The sequence below is a fragment of the Pongo pygmaeus genome, chromosome 15 (genome assembly GCF_028885625.2).
Source record: "Pongo pygmaeus isolate AG05252 chromosome 15, NHGRI_mPonPyg2-v2.0_pri, whole genome shotgun sequence".
Lineage (NCBI taxonomy): Eukaryota > Metazoa > Chordata > Mammalia > Primates > Hominidae > Pongo > Pongo pygmaeus.
This window is the reverse complement of record NC_072388.2, coordinates 21,544,906-21,571,291: the sequence shown is the minus strand read 5'-3', so window position 1 is coordinate 21,571,291 and position 26,386 is coordinate 21,544,906. Positions and strand designations below refer to the sequence as shown.

Sequence of the window (26,386 nt, the reverse complement as noted above, 5' to 3'; positions counted from 1 at the left end):
GTTCCTTGCTCCACCCACGGTCCAGATTCTTCAGGATTCTCCGTGAAGGGATAACCAGGTGAGAACTGCCCCCATTTTCTCTGCAGAGAGCGGGGCACGCTTCTCCTGGGAGCCGGATTGCTGGACCAGGGGTCTGCTGTCCCAAGCACTCAGCGCCAACCTTTAGCAAACTCCAGCCAATGCCACCCCAGGGAAACCCCTTACAGAGATTGTCCTTCAGCATCACCTCAGAGGGCAGGAGAAGCAGAGCCCTGAGTCGGGGAGGGTGCAACAGCAGGTGCCTCTCCTAGGGTGGAGGAGAGGAGCGGGGGTAGGGAGTGGGGCTGCAGAGGACAAAGCCACTCGCTGGAGCCTGGGCTCCCTCAGGAGTAACACAGCCCTCCTGTCTCTGACCCAGGGGAAGTGCCAAGATGACCGATGCCCAGATGGCTGACTTTGGGGCAGCGGCCCAGTACCTCCGCAAGTCAGAGAAGGAGCGTCTAGAGGCCCAGACCCGGCCCTTTGACATTCGCATTGAGTGCTTCGTGCCCGATGACAAGGAAGAGTTTGTCAAAGCCAAGATTTTGTCCCGGGAGGGGGGCAAGGTCATTGCTGAAACTGAGAATGGGAAGGTGAGTAGGGCATGGCGCCAGGGCAGAAGGGAAGGTGGTTTGGGAAAGAAGATGCAGAGGTGGAGCCACTTGCAGGAGGAGCTGAGAGGGCTGGAGAAAAGCCAAGGCCAGTGGGGATGCCAGGACATGCTCCTTTGAGGAGCCCAGAATCTGATCCCTCTCAAATTGACCTGAGCTGGTGCAACAGGTGCCACCCAGGGCCATATGCCCCTTGCCAGAAAGGATGCTGAGGGAGAAGGACCTCAGTGTTCGCCTAAGAGGGGTCTTGTAGATAAAGAGGGCGCAGACACAGCATTAAATGATGCCCCCTTCTTGCACTTGTATCCCTCTTCCCTGTGCCTCAGTTTCCTCCATGGGTCCACTTTCTCAAATTCCATTCACCCAAATCAACAGTAATTCTTAGACCCAGATGAACACAAAGATCAGAAACTTTTGAGCTGAGCACTCTCCTTGACTGGCACTCAGAAGCCTCTGGTCCCTGGTTTGCTCACGCCAGCCAAGAGAATCACCCCTGGTTACCAGCTGCGGCTCAGGGCTGTGTGCCTCATGAACTCGTTGACTGAATGTTACAACCCATTGAAGTGTAGAATAACAGGCCACAATCGCCTGGGGCTTTTGACTGTGATCCCAGCTCTGCCACCTGCTAGTCACTGTGCAGGCAAACCATTCAGTCATTTAGAGCCACGGATTTCTCCACTATAAAAAACGCTGGAATACCTATTGGCAGGATCTAGTGACATCACGACATGGCAAACTGACTGCTGCCAATGAAACCACGACAACAGTGATGGATAGGGAGTGTGGAGTAGATGGGTGAACTACTTTTCCAGCAGGGGTGAAGTTTTGCCCTGAGCAACAGATACCCTAAAGCGCTGCCCGCGGGAGACAGCCTCCGGGTCAGCATAAGGTGTGCACAGATCTGCGAGCTGCCAATCTCCAGGTCTGCCCCAAGACCCTTGGAACATAGGGACTGAAGAGTGATGGTCACGGGCACAGGGTGTCCCCAGGATGGTCTGGGGATCTGGCAAGAGAAAGGTACCCTAGGACAGTCTCTAGGATGGGAGATACAGTGGGAAGGGAAATTATCTGAGGAAAGTGTCCCGGGGGACATACAGGGTAGTGGCTGGGGCACTGGTCAGAGCAAGGGGAGCAGGGCCAAGTCCCTGTGTCCTGGGAGGAGGTCAGTGGGCAGTGCCAGCAAGGGTCCCGGAGGGATTGTGGTCACTCATCCTCCTGCCTATGCGCCCCCTCCAGACGGTGACTGTGAAGGAGGACCAGGTGTTGCAGCAGAACCCACCCAAGTTCGACAAGATTGAGGACATGGCCATGCTGACCTTCCTGCATGAGCCCGCGGTGCTTTTCAACCTCAAGGAGCGCTACGCAGCTTGGATGATATATGTGAGTGTCTCCTGCACACTGCAGAGGCTTCCTGTGCTGCATGGAGGCCAAAATAAGCCAGGGGGCCTCTCCCAAGGAGAGGAGGAGGGCCTCTCCCAAGGAGAGGAGGAGGGACTCTCCCAAGGGACCCAAGTCCCCTTCCCCCCTCCATCCCTAGTCAGCTGCAGGAGGAGCAGAGCCAGCTGGAGTGAACAGGGACATGCCTGGCTGCCACCACTGCCTGTCCCAGGCTCTCCCCACCAACCTCATGCCCAGCCTTGTCTCCTGCTCCAGACCTACTCGGGCCTCTTCTGTGTCACCGTCAACCCCTACAAGTGGCTGCCGGTGTACAATGCCGAGGTGGTGGCCGCCTACCGGGGCAAGAAGAGGAGTGAGGCCCCACCCCACATCTTCTCCATCTCCGACAACGCCTATCAGTACATGCTGACAGGTGAGCCTGGTGGCCCCTGGTCTCTGCTCCTCCTCCTGGACACCCACCCAGATCCTCAGCCCTGACCCCATTGCTTCTCCTCTTTTTTCTTCCAGACCGGGAGAACCAGTCCATCCTCATCACGTGAGCGAGTGCCATCCTCCCACAGAAGGGACTGGGCTGGGGGCATACAGGCTGATGCCTGGGGTGTAGCTGGGAGGAGAGGGTTAAGGCTGGGATTGCAGGGAGCATGGGGCACCGAGCTCTCATTAGAGGGGTGCCAGAGCAATGAACCATGTCAGGCAAATCCTGCTGGGTGCTGGGCTCTGATGGCCAGGCTGGGAAGGGGAGCATGTGGTGCTGAGCCCTGTACGGAGAACAGTAGGAATCCTGAGTTTTGATTGGTCTCTGTGGCCCCCAGGGGAGAATCCGGGGCAGGGAAGACTGTGAACACCAAGCGTGTCATCCAGTACTTTGCCAGCATTGCAGCCATAGGTGACCGTGGCAAGAAGGACAATGCCAATGCGAACAAGGTGCCATGGGGGCCACAGGCTTGGCAGAACAGAGGTGGGGGAGCAGGCTGGCCCGAGTCACCCCTAACCCTCCCCTCCCTGTGACGTGGTGGGGACAGCCACACTGAGCTGGGCTCCTGATGGTCAGCCCAGTGTGGAAGATCTTCCTGACAGGAGACACTCACCCTGAGGTCTGGGTAGGATCCTACAGAGTCGCAGACCCACTAGCGGTTCACCCAGCCCCCCACCCCCATTCCTCAGGGCCAGGGCAGCCTCCTTGACCTCTCACCACTGCCTGGAGGTGGATGGAGGATGAACCCATGCAGTTCTGCTCCTTTCATAGGGCACCCTGGAGGACCAGATCATCCAGGCCAACCCCGCTCTGGAGGCCTTCGGCAACGCCAAGACTGTCCGGAACGACAACTCCTCCCGCTTCGTGAGTGCTTTTGACCACTCCCAATGGCCTCATCCAGGCTTGACAAGAAAAAGGGGGTGCTGTTTTGCCACACCCAGTTGATTGTACTGTATCTGGCTTTGGGATATCAACATGCACACGTTGGTGGGAAGAGAGCATAGGCTTTGGAGCCAAAAGTCTGACTTTCCACTTGCTCAGCAAGTCCTTACGCCCCTCTGAGCCCTAGTTCCTTCACCTGTGAAACAGGGGGACTAATATCCACCCTGCAGATTACTGGGAGGATTAGGTGAGATCGTGTGAGAGGTATGAGCAGGAGGCATTCTGTATGCGTTCCCCTCTGGGCCGAGGTTCCACTAGGAGGTCCCTGCACAGTGTGTGAGGGTGGCATCGTCTGCCCAGCTTCACTTATACTCAACTGAGACACCAAAGAGGTTGTTTACATTTCCAGAGCCATCCAGGGCTTCTGGGCTGAATAGAGGACCAGGATTTCACTCTGTCCTTGCCGCCAGTTCCCTCACTCTGTCCCATTCGTCCCCAGGGGAAATTCATTAGGATCCACTTTGGGGCCACTGGAAAGCTGGCTTCTGCAGACATAGAGACCTGTGAGTACCAGCAGGGAGGCTGCCACCCTCCAGGTCCCCCTCTGCCTTCTCTCCCTGCCTGGCGGCCAGTCTCATCATTCCTGCCATCTCCTGTTTTTGTCTGCATTTGCCTCTGGGCTTTAGGATCCTTTTTGTTTAAGCCACATCTTCTCGCCTGACCCTCTTCATCAAGCTGTGGGTGGCCCCTGCCCTCTGCCCCCATGGCCACCTTTTTCTGGCTGTACTCTCTTTCCTTCCTCACCTGCCTTCATCCCCTCTGCCCACCTCAGACTTGCTGGAGAAGTCCCGGGTGATCTTCCAGCTGAAAGCTGAGAGAAACTACCACATCTTCTACCAGATTCTGTCCAACAAGAAGCCGGAGTTGCTGGGTGAACCTGCCTGCCACCCCCCCATCCACTGCTGTCCCTGCTGCACACCCCCAAAGACGCCTGCATGCAGGGCAGGGCCCTCCTGCTCCCCACTGTGCCCCAGCTTGCTGCTCACTTCCCTCCTCCCTCCGCTTACTCCGCCGGCTCCGTCTCCATTCCCGCCCAAGACCACCTGCATCTCCTCTCGCCTCCCTGTGCAGTCACACACCTCACTCCTTCTCCACCCTTCTCTCCACTCCTCCCTCAGCTTGTCTTTGCCTTCTCCTCTTTATTTGCCTCCCCATCTCCCATGTGTCACTCCCCTGCCACCCTCCCTCCTTCTTGTTATTGGAGCCCCTGCCAGGGCCCCTCTTCTACCCTTTCACTTCCTCTGGGTTCACTCCTTGGTCCTTGCTGACTTCTCTTCTCTCCCTGCTCTCTGTCCTCCCTGCCTCCATTCTCCCCGTCCCTTACCCCTCCCTGCTCCTCCCTGCCTTTCCCAACTCTCCCTGCCCCTTCCCTGCCCTCCACCTGCCCCCTTGCCCCACCTCACCCCTTGCCTGGTGCAGACATGCTGCTGGTCACCAACAACCCCTACGACTACGCCTTCGTGTCTCAGGGAGAGGTGTCCGTGGCCTCCATTGATGACTCCGAGGAGCTCATGGCCACCGATGTGAGTGAGGGGGCTGCTGCGGCCGTTCGAGGGACCCCAGGAGCTCCTGGGGCCACTGCTCCAACCCCCCTCTTTGTCTCTCGCTCTGTCCCAGAGTGCCTTTGATGTGCTGGGCTTCACTTCAGAGGAGAAAGTTGGCGTCTACAAGCTGACGGGAGCCATCATGCACTACGGGAACATGAAGTTCAAGCAGAAGCAGCGGGAGGAGCAGGCAGAGCCAGACGGCACCGAAGGTGGGAGGGGCAGGCAGGCAGCGCTGGGAAGGCCTGAGGTGCTGACCAGGCTCTCTGGGGGACTCAGATCCCAGAGAATCTGAGGCTTGTGGAGCAGTGGGGGTGTGTTGAGGGATGGTGAGGTACAGGGACGTGGGAGAGGTGGGCAGACAGAGGGTCCGCCACAATCCCAACTCCTCAACCCCAGCTGCACTCACCAGAACTGAGGTGGGGAATTTTCCTCCTGTTCCCAAGACTCGCCCAGCCCCAGGAAGAACAGCCCCTGAGCTCTGCACATCACCATCACTAATGCAGGGCCTTTGCCTGCCCAGCCCTTGGGTAAGCCCCTCGTGGGCTCATACCATGTTCTATTTGGGAGGCAGTGGGCCAGGGGTCAGGACACAGCCCAGGGCATTGGTGTGTCACTTTCCTCCGCAGTGAAATGGATTAACAATCTTTCCTCACTCCTCTGGTGGCTACTGTGAGGTCCTTTGAGAAAATGTGAAGGTGCAAACAGTGCTAGACAGGTGCCCAAGAACATTGCTCCCTACCTTCAGGGACCCTTCTCCAAGTCTGCCCAGATCAAAGTGTCAAGCTGGGGTTCATGATAACACACCAACAGTTATTACAACATTCTTGAAATTATACCAAATAACTCCCCCTCTAAATAGAGAAATCCCCGTGTTGAGTGGCACATTTGGATGGCTGGGGGTAGGAGCGTGGTGCTGTCTGATATACTCTTGGGGGTCTTGATCTCCCAGCCAGTCAGATTGGGTAACATGTGGATGGAGAAGACAGCATGGCCAGTCCAGGGCTAGACATTGGGGTAGAGAATGAAGGAGAAAGGGAGCAGAGGACATCTAGCCCCTCAGCCACACCCTTGCCCTGGAGAGGCGAGGAATGCGGTGAAGGTGGGGATATGCCCAGAACAGTGCTTGTGAAAGACCTGGCCCAGAGATGCCACAGATGTAGAGACAGAGCTGAGAAGGCCAGTTGTGGCAGGAGACCATGGGCCGGATAAGGGGGCCTGGGCTCCAGCCTGACTCAGGCACACATTGGTTGAGTAACCAAGGCAAGCCCTGTGCTCTTCCAGGCCTTGATTTCTTCCTCTTTAAGGAGAAGAAATTGGACCTGATGCTTCCTAAAGTCTTGGCCCCAGGACAGGGAAGGAGGCTCACTCCCTGAAAGTGCTCACTCAGGCCAGGTGCAGTGGCTCATGCCATAATCTCAGCACTTTGGGAGGCCAAGGAGAGTGGATCACTTGAGGTAAGGAGTTTGAGACCAGCCCGGGCAGCATGGCGAAACCCTGTCTCTACTACAAATACAAAAATTAGCCTGGCATGGTGGCTCATGTCTGTAGTCCCAGCTACTTGGGAGGCTGAGGCAGGAGAATCGCTTGAACCCAGGAGGTGGAGGCTGGAGGCTGTAGTGAGCCAAGATTGTGCCACTGCACTCTAGCCTGGGTGACAGAGCAAGTCTCTATCTTTAAAAAAAAAAAAAAAAAAAAGGAAGTGCTCACTTATCCTTTCCCTCTCAACCAGATGCCGACAAGTCAGCCTACCTCATGGGGCTGAACTCAGCTGACCTGCTCAAGGGGCTGTGCCACCCTCGGGTGAAAGTGGGCAACGAGTACGTCACCAAGGGGCAGAGCATGCAGCAGGTGTACTACTCCATCGGGGCTCTGGCCAAGGCAGTGTATGAGAAGATGTTCAACTGGATGGTGACGCGCATCAACGCCACCCTGGAGACCAAGCAGCCACGCCAGTACTTCATAGGAGTCCTGGACATCGCTGGCTTCGAGATCTTCGACGTGAGTCAGGGACCCCTGGAAGTGGGAGAAAAATCACTCGCTCGCTCCCACATTCAACAGCCATTTTCTGAGAGCCAGCTGTGGACCAGACATGGGAAGGCAGTGGGGACTGTGTGGTGACAGAGGCAGTCATTGTCCCTGTCTTCAGGGGAAGCTCTCCTTCACTGCCCTGACATGGAGGGGCCCAGCCACACCCTGCTGGGCTCAGGCACAGTGCACGGGCACAGCCCCAATGGCCACTCACACCCACTTCCTGACTGCTCCCACCCCTCATGCCCCCTGCAGTTCAACAGCTTTGAGCAGCTCTGCATCAACTTCACCAACGAGAAGCTGCAGCAGTTCTTCAACCACCACATGTTCGTGCTGGAGCAGGAGGAGTACAAGAAGGAGGGCATCGAGTGGACATTCATTGACTTCGGCATGGACCTGCAGGCCTGCATTGACCTCATCGAGAAGGTGCCTCCTTGGCCTCACCACCTATGTCCCCTCCTCTGCCATCCAGACAAAGTGGTGGCTGAGTCCCTTCTACACCCAAGAAACTAGAGTCCCAAGAATCCCAGGCTTTTCTCCAGGCCCAGCTTCTCCCCACTGTGAAGTCATGGGCATGAACAGGATGATCCCCCCACTCTTCCTTCCCCAGGAACTTGCACTTTATGCCCCTTTGTGGTGGTCCCCTCAGTGTCTTAAGAGTGAGATATAGTGAAGGAGAGGCCCCTGGCCCCTCTGACCGCCCATGAGAAGCGTCATTCATGGAAAGATCCTAGGCTGAAATTAGAGATGTTTGGCCTCCCACCACCTTCCTGTTGGTTGAGAAATAAGCCAGTCTCCAGCCCTCTTGCCTATGGGCATTCCTCAGAAAAGACAAGGCCACAGGCAGGAGGCCCCATAGGCTGGGACTGACTTGCTCTCAGGGAACCTCTGCTCTTTGTCAGCACAGGCCAGAGCCCGGAGTGTCTGACCCACACCCAGCCCAGCCACGGCCTTCAGAAAATGGGAGCTTCCTCACACGCTTTGGGTCATTATCCAGATTCTTAACCAGAGTTCTCATGTTTCAGAGCCCTCAGAATCCCATAAAATTGTGTGTGGAAAAAAGCATGTGTACATTCATACATACATGTGTGTGCTTGCACATGTGTATGTGTGTATGTGTGTGTGTGTACATGCGTTTTTCTGGAGAGACAGTCTTTAGCTTCAACAAATTCTTAAAAGGATTCCTGCCCCAAGAAAAGTCAAGAACCACCACGTTTTTGGAAGTTCAGAGTGTGGTGAAGAACCTGGATCCTTCTATCTAACCCTTGAAGAATTGCTACTGGTGTCATACAGACAGAGCCTGGCCCGGTGCCTCTGACACACATCTGTCCCTGACCTCCTGCCTCTGGGGCAGTGAGCTGTCAGAGAGAAGGGGGTGCGCTGTGAGGCACTGTGGGCCTTGTAGGGGGTGATTAGGAGTGCATGACTCTTTGTTGGACCCACTGGGCAGAAAGAGGGAGGAAGGGGCTCTTTTAATTCCAGGAATACTGGCTTCCTGTTTTAGGGTAAGAGGTACCAGCACAGCGCCCCTTCAGCAGGCCAACGCTACTGGCTCCAGAGTCCTTTTCCTGTCAGGGTATGGGACTGTGGAAGCCTGGGAGTGTGCTCAGTGATTCTCTCTTTGCCTCTTCACCCTGCCCTCAGCCCATGGGCATCATGTCCATCCTGGAGGAGGAGTGCATGTTCCCCAAGGCCACTGACATGACCTTCAAGGCCAAGCTGTACGACAACCACCTGGGCAAGTCCAACAATTTCCAGAAGCCACGCAACATCAAGGGGAAGCAGGAAGCCCACTTCTCCCTAATCCACTACGCCGGCACTGTGGACTACAACATCCTGGGCTGGCTGGAAAAAAACAAGGATCCTCTCAACGAGACTGTTGTGGCCCTGTACCAGAAGTCCTCCCTCAAGCTCATGGCCACTCTCTTCTCCTCCTACGCATCTGCCGATACTGGTAAGCAGGCAGCCCCTGCACTGGGCCAGGGGACTTCTGAAGGCACAAAGGGCCAGGGTCCTGCTGCTTCAAAGCACATGACTCCAGAGGCAGGCACAGGGGAGCCCGTGAGTCAAGCCACCTCCTGGCTCACCTCACCACAGTCCAGCTGGGCTTCTGTAGCACTTGCCATTCTCCACTTTGTGTTATGAGTGTTGATATAGCTGTCTCATGTTTCCTCAAGATGGGAGTAACTGGAGGTCAGTGAGAGTGGCACATGCATCCCTGTACCATGCCCAGCAGGGAACGATGCATGTGGGAGTTCTCAACAAATGTTGAGAGGACACTGAACAAAGGAGCCTCCAGTTCAGAAAAGGAAGAGAAAGGATGTGGCTTGAAATGAAGAGGATAAAGTGTAAGAAGAAAAGTAGAGGTTGAGTGCGGTGGCTCACACCTGTAATCCCAGCACTTTGGGAGGCCGAGGCAGGTGGATAACAAGGTCAGGAGTTCGAAACCAGTCTGGTCAACATGGTGAAACCCCATCTCTACTAAAAATACAAAAATTAGCCTGGCGTGGTGGCACCTGCCTGTAGTCCCAGCCACTTGGGAGGCTGAGGCAGGAGAGTTGCTTGAACCCAGGCGGCGGAGGTTGCAGTGAGCCAAGATTGCACCACTGCACTCCAGCATGGGTGACAGAGTGAGATTCTGTCTCAAAAAAAGAAGAAGAAGAAGAGGAAGAAGAAGAAGAAGAAGAAGAACAACAACAACAACAAGAAAACTAGAATGTGGAAAGATATAAGAAGGAAGGGCAAGTCTAGAAGAGGGAGAGCTAAGGGCACTGATGTATGTCAGTGCCTACTATGGGCAAGCACCGGTGAGCTGCCCTACAGGAGTGGTCTTATCTAATTCTCTTTACAACTTTGGGAAGTTGTTACTGTCATCCTCATGGTAAACTGAATCTTGGAGAATTCCTTGCCCAAAGACTCAGAGCTACCAAGCGAGCAGCAGAGCTCTGCCTCTGCCCGAGGGCTCCTCTATTTTCCAGCTCCTGTTCATTATTTCTCCTCTCGCCATTTAGGGGACAGTGGTAAAAGCAAAGGAGGCAAGAAAAAGGGCTCATCCTTCCAGACGGTGTCAGCTCTCCACCGGGTAAGAAGGGCCCAGGGGTGCCAGGACACCTGGTGGAACGGCCCAGCCCAGAGTCTTCTGGCTGCACCACCTATTCTGATGCTTGAGTTTGATGAGGAAAGAAGCTAGAGCTACATAGTCATTTTTTGGTGTGTAGATTCCACAAAAGCCTGAACTCATGTCATAAATTATGTGGCAGCCCCTGTCCTTTTGATGATTCTGGTGGAGAGTATCTCGGGACCAGGGTTTAAGGGCCTAAGGGATGGTCCTTGTGGCTCCTAACTCCCCACCTTCATCTGCCTCCAGGAAAATCTGAACAAGCTGATGACCAACCTGAGGACCACCCATCCTCACTTTGTGCGCTGCATCATCCCCAATGAGCGGAAGGCTCCAGGTGAGCCAGGAGAAGGCCTTAGTCTGGGGAGGACAGCCGGCATCCACTTTACCCTAAGGCTGACCCTTTCCCCTTCCCTCCTGACGCAGGGGTGATGGACAACCCCCTGGTCATGCACCAGCTGCGCTGCAATGGCGTGCTGGAGGGCATCCGCATCTGCAGGAAGGGCTTCCCCAACCGCATCCTCTACGGGGACTTCCGGCAGAGGTGGGTATGAGGGTGCCCCAGAGCTCATAGAACAGGGGGAGCCAGGCTGCCCTGGTGGGAATGGGATCTGCAGGTGGCCCTGGAATTCTGTGGGCAGAGCAGATCACTGCAGAGCATGGGTGACTCTGGGCGCTTCCCTCCTCAGGTATCGCATCCTGAACCCAGCGGCCATCCCTGAGGGACAGTTCATTGATAGCAGGAAGGGGACAGAGAAGCTGCTCAGCTCTCTGGACATTGACCACAACCAGTACAAGTTTGGCCACACCAAGGTGAGTCTAGAGCCCCATTGGGTGGTTGCAGGGCAGGTGGCCATGTTGAGTGGAGCAGAGAGGAGTTTAGGAGGCAGGACGCTAGTTCTGGCTTCCTTATCAACCTTATCAAGGGCTGAAACCCAGGCTTCATTCAGGTCTTGTTTGTCAAATTTTTACTCTTACTTCTAGAAGGCATGGGGTGATGGGTCACCTGGGAGCTCACCCAGGGTCTTCCACCCTCTTCTTCCACCCTGGGTACTCCCCTCTGAGGCTGCGGCCTGTTGCATCTACCCTTTGCCTGCAGGTGTTCTTCAAGGCAGGGCTGCTTGGGCTGCTGGAGGAGATGCGGGATGAGAGGCTGAGTCGCATCATCACGCGCATGCAGGCCCAAGCCCGGGGCCAGCTCATGCGCATTGAGTTCAAGAAGATAGTAGAACGCAGGTGAGACAGGAGGAAAAGGGAGGCATACACTAGAGATGTAGAGGCAGACCCGCAATGTCAACTAGTGTGGGTCAGAAGACCTGGGTTCAGACCTACCAGCTGGCCTGGGCAAGTTACTTTACCACTTCGAGTCTCACTGCGAATTCTTCTTCTTCTTCTTCTTTTTTTTTTTTAAAGAAACTTCTCTATAGGAAAATGCAAATTAAGACACCAATGAAATACCATTTTAAAACACTAGACTTTGCTTGCTCAGACAGTCTACAAATTTTAAAAAATGAAAGAAACAAGTAGATAAAAATAAAATGAAAGGAAAAATAATTTTTAAAAGTTTTAAAAACCACTAGACTGACAAAAATTAAGAAGCCCGACCCACTGCTTACAGATGTGTAAATCAGTGCAGCTTCCTAGGAAAACAGTTTATCACTATCTTTTAAAGTTGAACAGCTGCAGGCCAGGCGCGGTGGCTCACGCCTGTAATCCCAGCACTTTGGGAGGCCGAGGAGGGCGGATCATGAGGTCAGGAGATCGAAACCATCCTGGCTATCATGGTGAAACCCCATCTCTACTAAAAAGATACAAAAAATTAGCCGGACGTGGTGGCAGTCGCCTGTAGTCCCAGCTACTCGGGAGGCTGAGGCAGGAGAATGGCATGAACCCGGGAGGCAGAGCTTGCAGTGAGCCGAGATCGAGCCACTGTACTCTAGCCTGGGCGACAGAGCGAGACGCCATCTCAAAAAAAAAAAAAAAGTTGAACAGCTGCATACTTCTCCATTCCACTCCTGAGTACATTCCTACAGAGAAACTCTTATACATGTACACCATGACATGAAAAATAATCTTTTACCAGCATTGGTCATAACAGCAAAGATCTTAAAACAACTTGAATTTCCATCCACAGGGGAATGGGTAAATAGTATTACAGTCATTCAGTGGAACATTATAAAACAGTGAAAAGAAGTGAACTCCAACTACATGATACAATATGTTGAACATTAAAGCACATTGTTAGTAAACAAAGGCAAATCTTGGAAGGATACATACAGTATGATGCAGTTTTTATAAAGCTCATAAATAATCAAAACCAGCCATTCATTGTTTAAAGATACATACATATGGCTGGGCACAGTGGCTTATGCCTGTAACCCCAGCACTTTGGGAGGCTAAGGCAGGCGGATCACCTGAGGTCAGGAGTTGGAGACCAGCCTGGCCAACATGGTGAAACCCCGTCTCTACTAAAATTACAAAAATTAGCTGGGCATGGTGGCAGGCACCTGTAATTCCAGCTACTCAGGAGCTGAGGCAGGAGAATCGCTTGAACCCGGGTGGCGGAGGTTGCAGTGAGCCGAGATTGTGCCATTGCACTCCAGCCTGGGCAACAAGAGTGAAACTCCATCTCAAAATAAATAAAATAAAATAAAAATAAAGATACATTCACATGTGGTTAAAGTAATTTTTGAAAAAGCAAGGAAAGGAAAAATAAGATTCAGAGTGGCGGCTGCTCCTGGCGGGGTAACAGGGGTGTAAGAAGGAACGCACAGGTAGATCAATGGCTGGTAACATTTCAGCTCCTGTTTGGGTGGTAGGTTCATGGATAGTCATTTTGCTTTCATGCTGCATAACTTACATACTTATTATAGACATTCTTATATGTAAACCCCTACATAATTTTTAACATATTTGAAGTTCTTATGAGAATAGAAAAACTGAACAGAGTAGACATTCTATAAGTGGTAGTTTCCATTACCACTAATATCCCAGCTGGGAGGATATAAACTGCCCTTTCATCAAATTGATTAATAAATATTTATCAAGCAACTCCATGTTCAGTGTAGTGATGTTGGAGGTGGGTGTGCACAAGAAGGAAGTCTACGTGCCTACGAACTTGCTTAGTAGGGCCCATGATTGGGAAGCTCTCTTTTATAGTGCCCCACCCTGCCTCCACGTTTCCTTGCCAGGGATGCCCTGCTGGTAATCCAGTGGAACATTCGGGCCTTCATGGGGGTCAAGAATTGGCCCTGGATGAAGCTCTACTTCAAGATCAAGCCACTGCTGAAGAGCGCAGAGACGGAGAAGGAGATGGCCACCATGAAGGAAGAGTTCGGGCGCATCAAAGAGACGCTGGAGAAGTCTGAGGCTCGCCGCAAGGAGCTGGAGGAGAAGATGGTGTCCCTACTGCAGGAGAAGAATGACCTGCAGCTCCAAGTGCAGGCGGTGAGGCCACGTGATTATCTCTTCAGCCCTCTCCTCCCCACAACCAGGGGCTGGGAGTCTAGGAGTGCCAGCTCTTTTTAAGACCCTAGGTCTCCTCTCTTTAACCATCAGCTTCCTCCCTGTTCTCTTCTCCCAGGAACAAGACAACCTCAATGATGCTGAGGAGCGCTGCGACCAGCTGATCAAAAACAAGATTCAGCTGGAGGCCAAAGTAAAGGAGATGAATGAGAGGCTGGAGGACGAGGAGGAAATGAACGCAGAGCTCACCGCCAAGAAGCGCAAGCTGGAAGACGAGTGCTCAGAGCTCAAGAAGGACATCGATGACCTGGAGCTGACACTGGCCAAGGTGGAGAAGGAGAAGCATGCAACAGAGAACAAGGTAAGGGCAGCTCCCTCTGGCTTCAGCCCAGGTCTCCTCAAGACTCCCAGACCTACAGTGTGGTCCTGGTCCTTGGCATGGAGGTCCCCATAGATGTCTCCAGGCTGGTGATCTTTGACCCTAAAGGGGATGGGTTTTTGGTCGGCAGGTGAAGAACCTAACAGAGGAGATGGCTGGGCTGGATGAGATCATCGCTAAGCTGACCAAGGAGAAGAAAGCTCTACAAGAGGCCCATCAGCAGGCCCTGGATGACCTTCAGGTTGAGGAAGACAAGGTCAACAGCCTGTCCAAGTCTAAGGTCAAGCTGGAGCAGCAGGTGGATGACGTGAGTAGTAAGAACCATGCTCCTGCTCTCAGAGCAAGATTTTGCAGGCAACGCCAATGGCCCAGAAAGTCCTGATCTCTAGAATTAACTTCTATGGCCCTTGAAGCTTTTTTGTTATCTCTACTTCCTCACTAGAGTAGGTCTCTGAATCCTTTGTGCTTGCAGGATTTCTCTACTGGTTTGACTTCCAATCCCACTGGACTTCAAGTTTAGAAGGAGGCAAAAGAGCATACACTATGGATTTCATGTTTTCCACACTTTGCTTATTTTCTTCTCTCCATCAGCTGGAGGGCTCCCTAGAGCAAGAGAAGAAGGTGCGCATGGACCTGGAGCGAGCGAAGCGGAAACTGGAGGGCGACCTGAAGCTGACCCAGGAGAGCATCATGGACCTGGAAAATGATAAACTGCAGCTGGAAGAAAAGCTTAAGAAGTAGGAGACTGTGGTGGCCAGGAGGGGCTAATGGAGGTGTCTGGCCTGGTAGATAGAGTGCAGGGTGCTGCGCCTCCACTGGCCACACTGGGAATGAGGTCAATCACAGCCCTCTTCCTCCACTCTCTGGGCTGGCGAGGGGAGGGGGAGGTGCCGATTCTAGCATACTAAGGCCAAGAAGAGAATGAGCCCCAGAGGAAGGAAGGCTACCTGTCACTCCCCCACCCCCACCCTTCTCCTGCAGGAAGGAGTTTGACATTAATCAGCAGAACAGTAAGATTGAGGATGAGCAGGCACTGGCCCTTCAACTACAGAAGAAACTGAAGGAAAACCAGGTGACTTTTTTTCCCAGTGCATGAAAGTGGGAGCTCAATAGCCCTGAGGTAACTGAGGCTGCAGCAGCTGCTTAGGGTTCTACACAATATCTGGAACTCCAGGCAGCCTCATAGACCCCACCATCCCTGACTTACAGGCGCTCAGGAACACTAGCCTTCCCCCGTAGAGCAAGAATACATTACGTTAGCAAAACTGTTTGAGAAGAGGGACTCATACCTACTAAAGGGCTTCTCCTTCTGAGATCTGCTCTGCCTCAGGGACTTTCTACTCTAAGACAAATGATAGAGCTCTATCTCCTCTATCTCCTCTAACCCTTCCTCTGGTAGTTCTGCCCTCTGAACGCGGGGAGAAAAAAGAAAAGCTTCAAGGAGCACCTTCCTGTGAGCTGCTCTGTTCATATTCTTCCCGGTACTAACCCCAGCCACTAACCCAGGCTGAGTCCCCATAGGGCACTCATGATAAGAGCCAATTCCAACAACCTAGAGCAAGTCACTTACCCTTCCTGATCCTCAGATTCTCTTCTCACCTGTAAAATGAGACTGACAATACCTACCACACAGGACCAGAGGGGATAATGTATTTGAAACCACTTTGTCAACTAGGAAATTCTATACAAGTATCATATTAATATAGCCCGATTTAGAGAAGTCAGCCAGCCACTAGCCTAAGAAGGTATTGTTTTGTCTTCTCAATGGCCTTCTCATTTCTCTGCAGCTCAAGATTAAGTGAACAGCCATAGTCTCCCTTAGCTTTAATGAACCTCAAACCTTAATGTGCTTTTAGTATCGGGTTTGTCAGAAGAGCCCTGGAAGTCCACTGCCATCCCCATTTTAGAGCTACAGAAGCTACATGGCCAGGTCTGGACATAGTGACCCCAAGGGCAACAGGAACTCGGCTACTGGGGCAGGACCTTGTCCTCTCACTTTGGGGCAGACTGTGGCTGGTAGAAAGAGGTAGTCTCCCCTCTGCACTTGAGGCCCATGGCCCAGGCTGCAAGTAATGTATGAACACAATTCCACTCCTCTGGGGCTGCACAGGGACTGGTCCGCCTTCATTAGTAATTTGCCCGTCCATCTTCTTGGATGCCCCTTCTGGGTTTTAGCTAGAATATCGGGCCATCCTCAGGTTCTTCTACCCTAGGTCTAGGCAACTTCTTTGGCCTCTTGGACACAGAATAACAGTCCTGTTAATCTCATCAGGTCTTGGCAATAGGCTATGGCTCCTCCTTCGTCCCCAAGATCTTGCTCAGAAGTCCCATCTTCTCCATCCTGGGAGCAGAGGCACGGTGGTCCTCTCTGCTGCTCCTAGGACCCATCCATGAACAGTCCATTAAAGCTGTCCATAACCCGAGGTGAAGGGATTTCCACTGAACTCCCATTTTGCTCCTGGCTAGCCAGACAACAGATCAAAATGGTAGATAGGATATTCTCCCAATTTAGTCAAGACCAAGGCTAAGGCCCGAAAAGTGAGGTAAGGGCACTTAAAGAGGATGAGATGAGGTGAAGAGGAGAGTACCTTGCTAGCACTTTCCTGGCCTGGAAGGGAGCAATCATGTTGAAACCCAGCCCTGGGCATAAACACAGCAAGCCTGGGAGAGCAAGGAATATGGTTGATTGGACTTTGTGGTTAACTTGGAGAATTGCAGAGATTTGATTGTTTCGAGGCATATTGTCACAAATATTTGTAAAATACAAGCACTCACTTTCCTGTCTTACGGATAGCGGGACAGAGCCTAGTGAATCTGGGGACTCTGAACTTCTTGATGTCACAGGATACCAGGATCCCCCTTCAAACACAGGTTCTCAGGATTTGGGGCTGCAGATGCTCACACTGGGTCTGAGATGCCCTTGGGAGCTTCAACCAAATTCCTATTGATGGCCTATGCATTATAGGATGTTTAGCAGCATCCCTGGCCTCTACCCTCTAGATGCCAGTAGCAAGCCCCACCAAGACATGACAATCAGACATTGCCAACTGTTCCCTGGGGCACAAAATTGCCCCTAGTTGAGAACTACTGCTTGAGAGGGACCTAAGTTCCTGGTAGCCTTTCAGAGCCGGGGGGATTCCAGTGGAGGGGTCCAGGCGGTGGGTCTGAGCCTTTTGTGCCTGACCCAGGCGCGCATCGAGGAGCTGGAGGAGGAGCTGGAGGCCGAGCGCACCGCCAGGGCTAAGGTGGAGAAGCTGCGCTCAGACCTGTCCCGGGAGCTGGAGGAGATCAGCGAGCGGCTGGAAGAGGCCGGCGGGGCCACGTCCGTGCAGATCGAGATGAACAAGAAGCGCGAGGCCGAGTTCCAGAAGATGCGGCGGGACCTGGAGGAGGCCACGCTGCAGCACGAGGCCACTGCCGCGGCCCTGCGCAAGAAGCACGCCGACAGTGTGGCCGAGCTGGGCGAGCAGATCGACAACCTGCAGCGGGTGAAGCAGAAGCTGGAGAAGGAGAAGAGCGAGTTCAAGCTGGAGCTGGACGACGTCACCTCCAACATGGAGCACATCATCAAGGCCAAGGCAGGCTCTGCTCGGCCTCCCCTCTCCCTCTCCCCTGCACAGCGGAGCCTCCCCCATGCCTTCCCTCTCTGTCTGCCATCTCCCTTGTCATTCTCATTCTCCTCATCACCCTTTGGTCTCTCTTCCTCTCTCCCCTGCCCCTCTCTGGCTCTCCTCTCCCTCTCTATCTCTTCATGTTCCTCCTTTCTTTAATTCAAGTCCCTCTTCAGACTGCACCCTCCCACACCTTCTGTGTCCCCCTCCTGCCGTCTGGCATTCCCCATCTCTGACCCTCTCTTCCTTCCTCTGGTCTACTCAGCCCCTCCCACACTCACCTTTCCTGTCTTGCTTCCTGAAGGCAAACCTGGAGAAAGTGTCTCGGACGCTGGAGGACCAGGCCAATGAGTACCGTGTGAAGCTAGAAGAGGCCCAACGCTCCCTTAATGACTTCACCACCCAGCGAGCCAAGCTGCAGACCGAGAACGGTGGGTGCCCCTAGCCAGCCCTGCACCTGCCTAGGGCAGGACATGACTTGTGAAATGGCCCACAAGCCCCTCATTTCACCTCCAGGAGAGCTGGCCCGGCAGCTAGAGGAAAAGGAGGCGCTAATCTCGCAGCTGACCCGGGGGAAGCTCTCTTATACCCAGCAAATGGAGGACCTCAAAAGGCAGCTGGAGGAGGAGGGCAAGGTGAGGCCCAGTGGGGAGGGTGGGCAGGCTTGATGGCAACCCTGGGGCAATTCACCTCAATTCCAGAAATGGAGCCTGGAGCTGGAAAGAGTCCTCTGCGAGGGAAAGACCCTCCAGTCTAGGTTCTGCCCTGCAGCTAAGCTTCATTTAATGCCTCTTTCCTTATTCGTAAGGGGATGGGGTAAGCAGACTGGGAAACTCCTCAAACAGTGAGGTGCCACATCAGCCCACATGGTGAATAAGGCTGGGCTCGGTTGAAGTACTAGATAAGAAGAGAATCTAGAGAATGGGGCACAGGGAGTCCCTCCCACCCCTCCCCAGGCGAAGAATGCCCTGGCCCACGCACTGCAGTCGGCCCGGCATGACTGCGACCTGCTGCGGGAGCAGTACGAGGAGGAGGCGGAGGCCAAGGCTGAGCTGCAGCGCGTCCTGTCCAAGGCCAACTCGGAGGTGGCCCAGTGGAGGACCAAGTATGAGACGGATGCCATTCAGCGGACCGAGGAGCTCGAGGAAGCCAAGTGAGCTCCAGATACACCCTTAACCTGACTCTCAGAGACAAAGGGGCGAGAGGACCTGGGGTGGGGACAGGAAGAGTGGTCGTGGGAAGGAAGTGGAAAAGACAGGAGGAACTCGGAGGGCAACAGAAGTGCTTGGAAGAAAGCCTGAACTCTTTGCTCTGTGAACTCTGGCTGGCCCTGACCCACTTCCTGTGACAGGCGAGCTTTTGGCCCGGGTTATACCTGATGCTCACGTATAAGACGAGCAAAAAGCTTGTTGGTCAGAGGAGCTACCGTCGATCAGACTGTGTGGGGGGGCGAGGGCAGGGGGCACTGACACCCAGATGCCACTGCAGGTAGGGAGGATGCCTGGGCAGCCCGTGCTGGCGGACTCTGTTCCAGGCACGAGCAGGCTCAGCTCCTGCTAGGCTGGACTTACGGCGTCTCAAGGAGATATAGGGAGGGGGTGGAAGGAGGTCCACCCAAGGCTCCACTGTTGCCCAGTAGAGTCACACACACACCCTCCACCCTCACCTGGGCAGAAAGAAGCTGGCCCAGCGGCTGCAGGATGCCGAGGAGGCCGTGGAGGCTGTTAATGCCAAGTGCTCCTCGCTGGAGAAGACCAAGCACCGGCTACAGAATGAGATCGAGGACTTGATGGTGGACGTAGAGCGCTCCAATGCTGCTGCTGCAGCCCTGGACAAGAAGCAGAGAAACTTCGACAAGGTGGGCCACGGGTGGGGGCCGCAGCCAGCAAGCAGGGCAAGGGGGCATGAGGGGTTCAGTGAGAGGCCAGAGCCATCCTCCTTGGAGGTGGGGGAGGAGGGCTGAGCCCAGGCTCAGGACCAGGGACAGATCTTGGACATGGGGCTGAGGCTAGGGGCTGGGGCACTGGGAAGCAGGAGGGCTGTGGAGCTAAGGCTGGGGGGCTGAAGAGTGAGCCTTGTCCCCGTGCAGATCCTGGCCGAGTGGAAGCAGAAGTATGAGGAGTCGCAGTCGGAGCTGGAGTCCTCGCAGAAGGAGGCTCGCTCCCTCAGCACAGAGCTCTTCAAGCTCAAGAACGCCTACGAGGAGTCCCTGGAGCACCTAGAGACCTTCAAGCGGGAGAACAAGAACCTTCAGGGTGTGCTGGGGGTCCAAGAGGCCAGAGATGAGTTGGTGGGAGGGAGGGCCATGCAGGGGCAGGGGGAACACAGGCTTTGAGCTTTCTGGCCCTCTGGTCCCCAGAGGAAATCTCCGACCTTACTGAGCAGCTAGGAGAAGGAGGAAAGAATGTGCATGAGCTGGAGAAGGTCCGCAAACAGCTGGAGGTGGAGAAGCTGGAGCTGCAGTCAGCCCTGGAGGAGGCAGAGGTGAGGGCTGAGAGCTCCCTGCACTCCATCCCTGTTCTGCCACTGTCTCCCACTTCTCCCTCACCTGGGGGTGACCCTGACCCCAAGACAAAATCTATTCATTCCATATTCTTTGTTCAACATTACCTACCCACTACTCACCACCCACGACTACCTCCAAAGCCGAGGTGTGCACAAAGGAAAATGTCAGTCTGATTAGAGGCCAAAGATTTTGCTTCCCACCAGGTTTTAAAAGTTGGAATCTGGCCATAATAATAACCACTTAGACAGTGGGTAGGAGTGTGGGGTTCCAGAGTCAAACAGGCCTGAGGTGGAACACAGCTTGAGGACTTTCACTGCGGCGTTGGGCAAAATCTTTAATCTCTCTCTGCCTCAGTTTTCTCATCTGTAAAATGGAATTAACTGTACATACCTCATATGATTTTACACATGATTATTATAAAGATTAAATGAGGTAACACATTTAAGCACTTAATATATATTAGCTATTTTTACTCTTCATTTTTAAGCACCTGGGAATAGCCCTGAGTTTTCTGGGCTTCTAACTTTTCTCAGGAAAGGGTGAGAGACCTGGAAAACAAGATAAAATTTTGAATTTGTGGTTATAAAAATTCCTCCCTTTTCTGTAATACTTTAGACAGGTCAGGAATTTATGCAGTGTTAGTGCTGGAGGGTCTGGCAATTGTGAGGTCCAAACCCTTTTCTTCACAGAGGAAGCCCAGGGAGTCCAGCACTTTCTCCCCAATAGCACCGTGGTGGGCATGGGGTGCAGATCCCACCTCCCCATCTCTTCTCAGCTCTTTTTCTCTGGGCCATAGTCCTGGCTGACACCCTGTATCTTCTCACCCTCCCTCTCAACCCTGCCCTGTGCCCTGTCTGCCCGCCCTCACCCCACCCCTTCCCAGGCCTCCCTGGAGCACGAGGAGGGCAAGATCCTCCGGGCCCAGCTGGAGTTCAACCAGATCAAGGCAGAGATCGAGCGGAAGCTGGCAGAGAAGGACGAGGAGATGGAACAGGCCAAGCGCAACCACCAGCGGGTGGTGGACTCGCTACAGACCTCCCTGGATGCAGAGACACGCAGCCGCAACGAGGCACTGAGGGTGAAGAAGAAGATGGAAGGAGACCTCAATGAGATGGAGATCCAGCTCAGCCATGCCAACCGCATGGCCGCTGAGGCCCAGAAGCAAGTCAAGAGCCTCCAGAGCTTGCTGAAGGTACACGGGGGCAGGACGTCCCCTCACCCAGAGGGGAATGGCCTCCACGTGGCCTGGCGAAGCAGTGGTGTCTCGAGACAGGCACCAGATTCCTCCTGCCCCTAGGTTACTGCAGGGACCTCTGACAGGTGCCCTCAGTGAAGGGCAACGAGGCTGCCTTCTGCTCACGCCCACTCTCCTGATCCTCAGGACACCCAGATTCAGCTGGATGATGCGGTCCGTGCCAACGACGACCTGAAGGAGAACATCGCCATCGTGGAGCGGCGCAACAACCTGCTGCAGGCTGAGCTGGAGGAGCTTCGTGCTGTGGTGGAGCAGACAGAGCGGTCTCGGAAGCTGGCGGAGCAGGAGCTGATTGAGACCAGCGAGAGGGTGCAGCTGCTGCATTCCCAGGTGAGGGGGTCAGGAGCCACCTTGTGGAAACCTGCTGAGTGCAGAACCCAGGACATCTAGAAAAGCCAGATGTTCTAAGTGAGCACATCTAGCCAGGGTCACAGATCATTTCCTCTCTTAGGCCAGCTCTCATCTGTGGTGGCTGCAGAACCATTATATTGAGAAAGCGGTCACTACTTAGAAGCTAAGAGTGTCATGATTGATTGCTGATACCTGCCAAAGCCACAAATCTGGGAGTAATGGAACGTATCCTGTTATTTGATATTCTTGATCTGAAAGACAGCCTCCGGCTTGCTCTGTAAAGATGAGAGTTTGGGAGTTTAAAGAAGCATAACTGCATCTCTTGCAAACCAAGCTGGATAGAACACCATTTTCTGCAATCCCATCCACACTGTTTTCAGTTATACTCTGCAATGAGATTTTGTGCTCACCTTTTGCAGTGCCCTGTGGAGTTTTGTTCTTTAATCTAGTATGCGTGAGAATGATATCATCCACTTACCTCATCCCCTCTTCCTTACCCCACTACATTCTTGGTATAGCTATAAACATCTCTGGAATATTGTCCTGGTAAAAAGTTGTTTCCATTTTCCTTGGAATATTGTCATGCTCCTACGTAAACGTGTTGCTAAAGAGCTCCAGGGTAATACTGCAGACTTTTTGCTATTTGAAGTCTTTTTTCAGAGTTTAGTAATCTTAGATATAATGTCTAGAATGTATGCACTTTCATAGGAAAAGGGAAAGCAGGTACAAAACAAGGAATAGTCTAAAAGTGGGCCTGTTGTTTAAAAAAAAAATGACCACCTTTAATTCTCTCTGAAGAAAGGGTATGAAATCAGGTAACAAAGTGCAATATATATTGATCATTTTTCTCTCTCCATGTCTAGAACACCAGCCTCATCAACCAGAAAAAGAAGATGGAGTCGGATCTGACCCAGCTCCAGTCGGAAATGGAGGAGGCAGTGCAGGAGTGCAGAAACGCGGAGGAGAAGGCCAAGAAGGCCATCACGGATGTAAGTGACCGCCCACCTTCTGCCTCCCCTAAAGATACAAACAAGGCCCCGGGTCCAGGCCAGGCCACTGTGCTGTAACACCAAGCCAACTCTGCAGTTCTGTGGGTTTGAGGGCCTGATGGGAGAAAGGAGATCCCTGGGGGGCAAAAGGCCCCGGCCCCTGGCCCATGTTCCTTGCCAACTCTCTCCTGCACACAGGCCGCCATGATGGCAGAGGAGCTGAAGAAGGAGCAGGACACCAGTGCCCACCTGGAGCGCATGAAGAAGAACATGGAGCAGACCATTAAGGACCTGCAGCACCGGCTGGACGAGGCCGAGCAGATCGCCCTCAAGGGCGGCAAGAAGCAGCTGCAGAAGCTGGAAGCGCGGGTGCGGGAGCTGGAGAATGAGCTGGAGGCGGAGCAGAAGCGCAACGCAGAGTCGGTGAAGGGCATGAGGAAGAGCGAGCGGCGCATCAAGGAGCTCACCTACCAGGTGCGGTGGGCGCCAGAGGCCAGGAGTAGATGTGGAAGTTTCTTCTCTGGCCCCACTGCCCCACCCACACAGGGCTCCTCTCACCTCCTCCTTGAGATGCTGTTGGTAGATTTAACCTTCTTCTCACGCTCTGCAGTCAGTTTGACTTGAGTCTATGAGTTTTTCCAGCAAATGAAGAACCTACTTCTACTTCCTGAAAACTCTTCTAACTAGCCTTTCCCCAGGTTTCTTTCTTTTTTTTTTTTTTTAACAACCCAAAGTGCTACCATGAAGACTTCAGAACAGTCCAAAGAATCTTTCCACCTTTGACTGTGAAGATAAGAGTCAGGCAAGGGGAAAAGACCCAGAAATCTTCCATGGAACTTCTGGCACACAAAGAGAAGGCCACAGAGAAGGGGGATCCCACAACGCTCTAAGACCTCCATTTGCATAGCTGAGAGCTGTGCCCTCGGCCCGTTATTTTCAGTGTACCTGGGAAGAAAAGGCCAAGGAGACGAGGGTGTCAGTCCATTTGATAGATGGATACCAGAGGCACAAGAAAGAGGTTACAGATACAGAACCACAGAGTGATTTGTGGACAGAAGTAGAAATGGCATCCTGGCACATACAATGATAAAGAGATAGGATGATCGAGTGACGTTGGAGCCAGTGATCCCGACGCCTGAATTCTGGCCCAGTACAATATATTAGAATGTAGAATAATCTGGATTATGATAATACCCCCTTCTTTCTGCATTCCTCATTATTCCTCTTCTGGTCAAGAACTACTGGCCATGAGAACCTATGTAAGTCCAGGTCGGAGCTTTATCCACCAGATTGGAGCTGGAACAGACCTGGTGCTTTTATATTACCACATTAGGGAATTCCATTAGGTTCTGAGCCCCTCCCCCCCACTTCTAGCTTTAAGACTTCAGCCTTCATTGCTTTGTGGATCCCTGACTGACAACCTTGCATTGCCCCTTTGACCTACAATAGAGTCAGAGATCTTCCCCACCACCTCTTTGACCTGGATCATTGCAGGGAGGGGCAGCAAAGGCAAGGAGAGAAGGGTAAAATGATTGAGGAGGGAAAGGTGATTGCATTTGCTCCGCCTCCAAACTGGTTTCTTCCACCCTTCCACCCCCAGACAGAGGAAGACAAAAAGAATCTGCTGCGGCTGCAGGACCTGGTGGACAAGCTGCAACTGAAGGTCAAGGCCTACAAGCGCCAGGCCGAGGAGGCGGTGAGTTCAGAGCTTTCTTCCCTTTCTCATCAACACACCTACTATTTGTGAGAACCAATGAATATCTCCCACAGAGGGGCCTGGACAAAGAGTTTGCTATAAACTTTAATCTCAAACATTTATTTGACACATCTGGTATGCTCAGAGCTGTCAGGTGTTCTGAATTAACAAAAGCACCACCTACAAGCTGCTTACAATTCAGATACCATAACCCAACAGAAGGCAGTGTAGATGCTAGTGCAGGACATGGGGCAGCCAAAGCTGAAGGCAGGAAGGTGGCAGTGGAATTGGGCCTGGAAGGGGACCCAGCTAGCCATAGGGCAGTGGGGAAGACATCTGGGTGGATGTGAGTTGCTGATGAGCATGCCTGCACAGGAACCTGGGATCCGGGACAGGTGCAGCAAAACAGGATTCTAAAGGGGCCCAGATCGGGCAGCATGGGATTTGTCTTGGGCAGTGGATGGCTGTGAAGGACTCTGAGTGCTGGACATGTTTGAGAAGAGTGCAAGGCAGTTGCAGGATACCCTTGGGAAGGCTGTTGCAGGAATATGCATCCGGCATGGGTGCCTCAGGGACAGGGAGCTGGAACCTCAGGTTGAGAGGCTGAGAATCCCATTGCCCATCTCCAGCTCATTCACCCATCCCCATTGTCCCACCACAGGAGGAACAAGCCAACACTAACCTTTCCAAGTTCCGCAAGGTGCAGCATGAGCTGGATGAGGCAGAGGAGCGGGCGGACATCGCTGAGTCCCAGGTCAACAAGCTTCGAGCCAAGAGCCGTGACATTGGTGCCAAGGTGGGTCACTCCCCTGGGCTTCACTAGTCACTTCCACATTAGCATGCCCCCTGATATGGGTGCCCTTCAGAGTGGGCACTGCTTGCCCTATATGTAGGCAGTTCTGAGGGTCCCACAGCTTACATAACCTGAGATTCCACTCTCCTTAAAACAGCCCCCCACTGACTGGAACTTCTGCAGAGATCCCCAGTTCCATCCCCCTAAACCACAAGTGCCTCTAATGTAGGACCACAAGATCCCTGGGGCCCTGCCTCTCCCTCAGGCCTCTGAAAGCCCCAGGGATTTGTCCCCACACACTTCTCCCTCTTGCCAGCTGCCCCCTCACATCTCTTATTCTTTTTGCAGCAAAAAATGCACGACGAGGAGTGACACTGCCTCGGGAACCTCGCTCTTGCCAACCTATAATAAATATGAGTGCCAAACTCTGCCTGAGCCCATCTGTCCTTCCTGCCAGCTGTCCATCCTGGATCAGGGCAGTAGGGGGCCTGAGAGGAGGGAGGCCCCCAACCCCTGTATCAGAGCTGCCAGAGCCAAGGCATCCCATATCCACAAGGAAGGAGACCGAGGTGCAGAGGAGTGAGGTGTTCTGCCTGAAGTGGACAGCTGTGAGTCCCAGTTCTGCTCAGTCAACTACACAAGGGTGGAGAGGGAGAAATTTCAAAAGTGAAGAAAACAATGGCATCAAAATGGTGAGCCAGTCCAAGATGCTAGGAGATAGAATTTTGGTGCCGAAGTTGAAGCCACTCTCCACCTACCCCGCCCCTGAGGCTGCAATGATTAAAGGTGTCCTAGGACACCCATTCTTTCTGAAATGAATTTTCCACCAATGCCAGAAAAGGCTCAGAGCTGGCTGAGAATTAAGGTATGGGAAAGGAGATGGGAGAGATTCCATTCTAGTCAGCCCCTAGGAAGTAACTCCCAGGGAGCCCCCTCCCTGTCTTCCCCAGGGGTCTCTCCCTGCCCCCTGTGATTCAGCACCTCACCGTGAGGGCATCGTGAGACTCTGGGGCCAATCAACACTGAGCCCAAACCAATATGCCATGAGGACCAAGCCTGGGCATTGCTAATTTCATGTTGATTCTCACACAGACACAGACAGCACAGGTGTCTGTACAGGGAGACACTGTGGTCACATTTCTGCTCTCTCTAAGCTCCTACTGGGGACAGTCTGGCCTGGATCACACAGCTGCTTGTGGGACAG

General features: G+C 53.3%; 1 protein-coding gene across 1 annotated transcript; it reads left to right on the top strand.

The window, feature by feature from the left end:
- On the top strand, window positions 1-25,610 carry MYH6 (myosin heavy chain 6). The gene is made up of 38 exons (XM_054448901.2): window positions 1-58; window positions 398-611; window positions 1,866-2,009; window positions 2,283-2,439; window positions 2,535-2,562; window positions 2,840-2,951; window positions 3,274-3,366; window positions 3,884-3,947; window positions 4,217-4,315; window positions 4,864-4,967; window positions 5,062-5,200; window positions 6,721-6,989; window positions 7,275-7,445; window positions 8,664-8,973; window positions 10,031-10,101; window positions 10,387-10,474; window positions 10,564-10,681; window positions 10,827-10,950; window positions 11,237-11,373; window positions 13,329-13,584; window positions 13,721-13,963; window positions 14,112-14,288; window positions 14,573-14,718; window positions 14,963-15,053; window positions 17,170-17,559; window positions 17,897-18,023; window positions 18,109-18,227; window positions 18,549-18,745; window positions 19,267-19,450; window positions 19,682-19,847; window positions 19,952-20,076; window positions 20,982-21,290; window positions 21,480-21,683; window positions 22,568-22,693; window positions 22,892-23,167; window positions 24,294-24,389; window positions 25,051-25,185; window positions 25,531-25,610. The coding sequence occupies exons 2-38, from the start codon at window positions 411-413 to the stop codon at window positions 25,552-25,554; spliced, it is 5,820 nt and encodes a 1,939-aa protein (XP_054304876.2). The 5' UTR covers window positions 1-58; window positions 398-410; the 3' UTR covers window positions 25,555-25,610.
- The last annotated feature ends 776 nt before the right edge of the window (window positions 25,611-26,386 follow it).

Bases quoted from the DNA above. Each gene is read 5' to 3' on its own strand.
- MYH6 (XM_054448901.2), top strand. From the start codon at position 411: ATGACCGATGCCCAGATGGCTGACTTTGGGGCAGCGGCCCAGTACCTC. The intron at 8,974-10,030 runs GTAAGCAGGCAG...CTCGCCATTTAG, and splicing joins CTACGCATCTGCCGATACTG to GGGACAGTGGTAAAAGCAAA. The intron at 18,746-19,266 runs GTGAGCTCCAGA...TCACCTGGGCAG, and splicing joins GAGGAGCTCGAGGAAGCCAA to AAAGAAGCTGGCCCAGCGGC.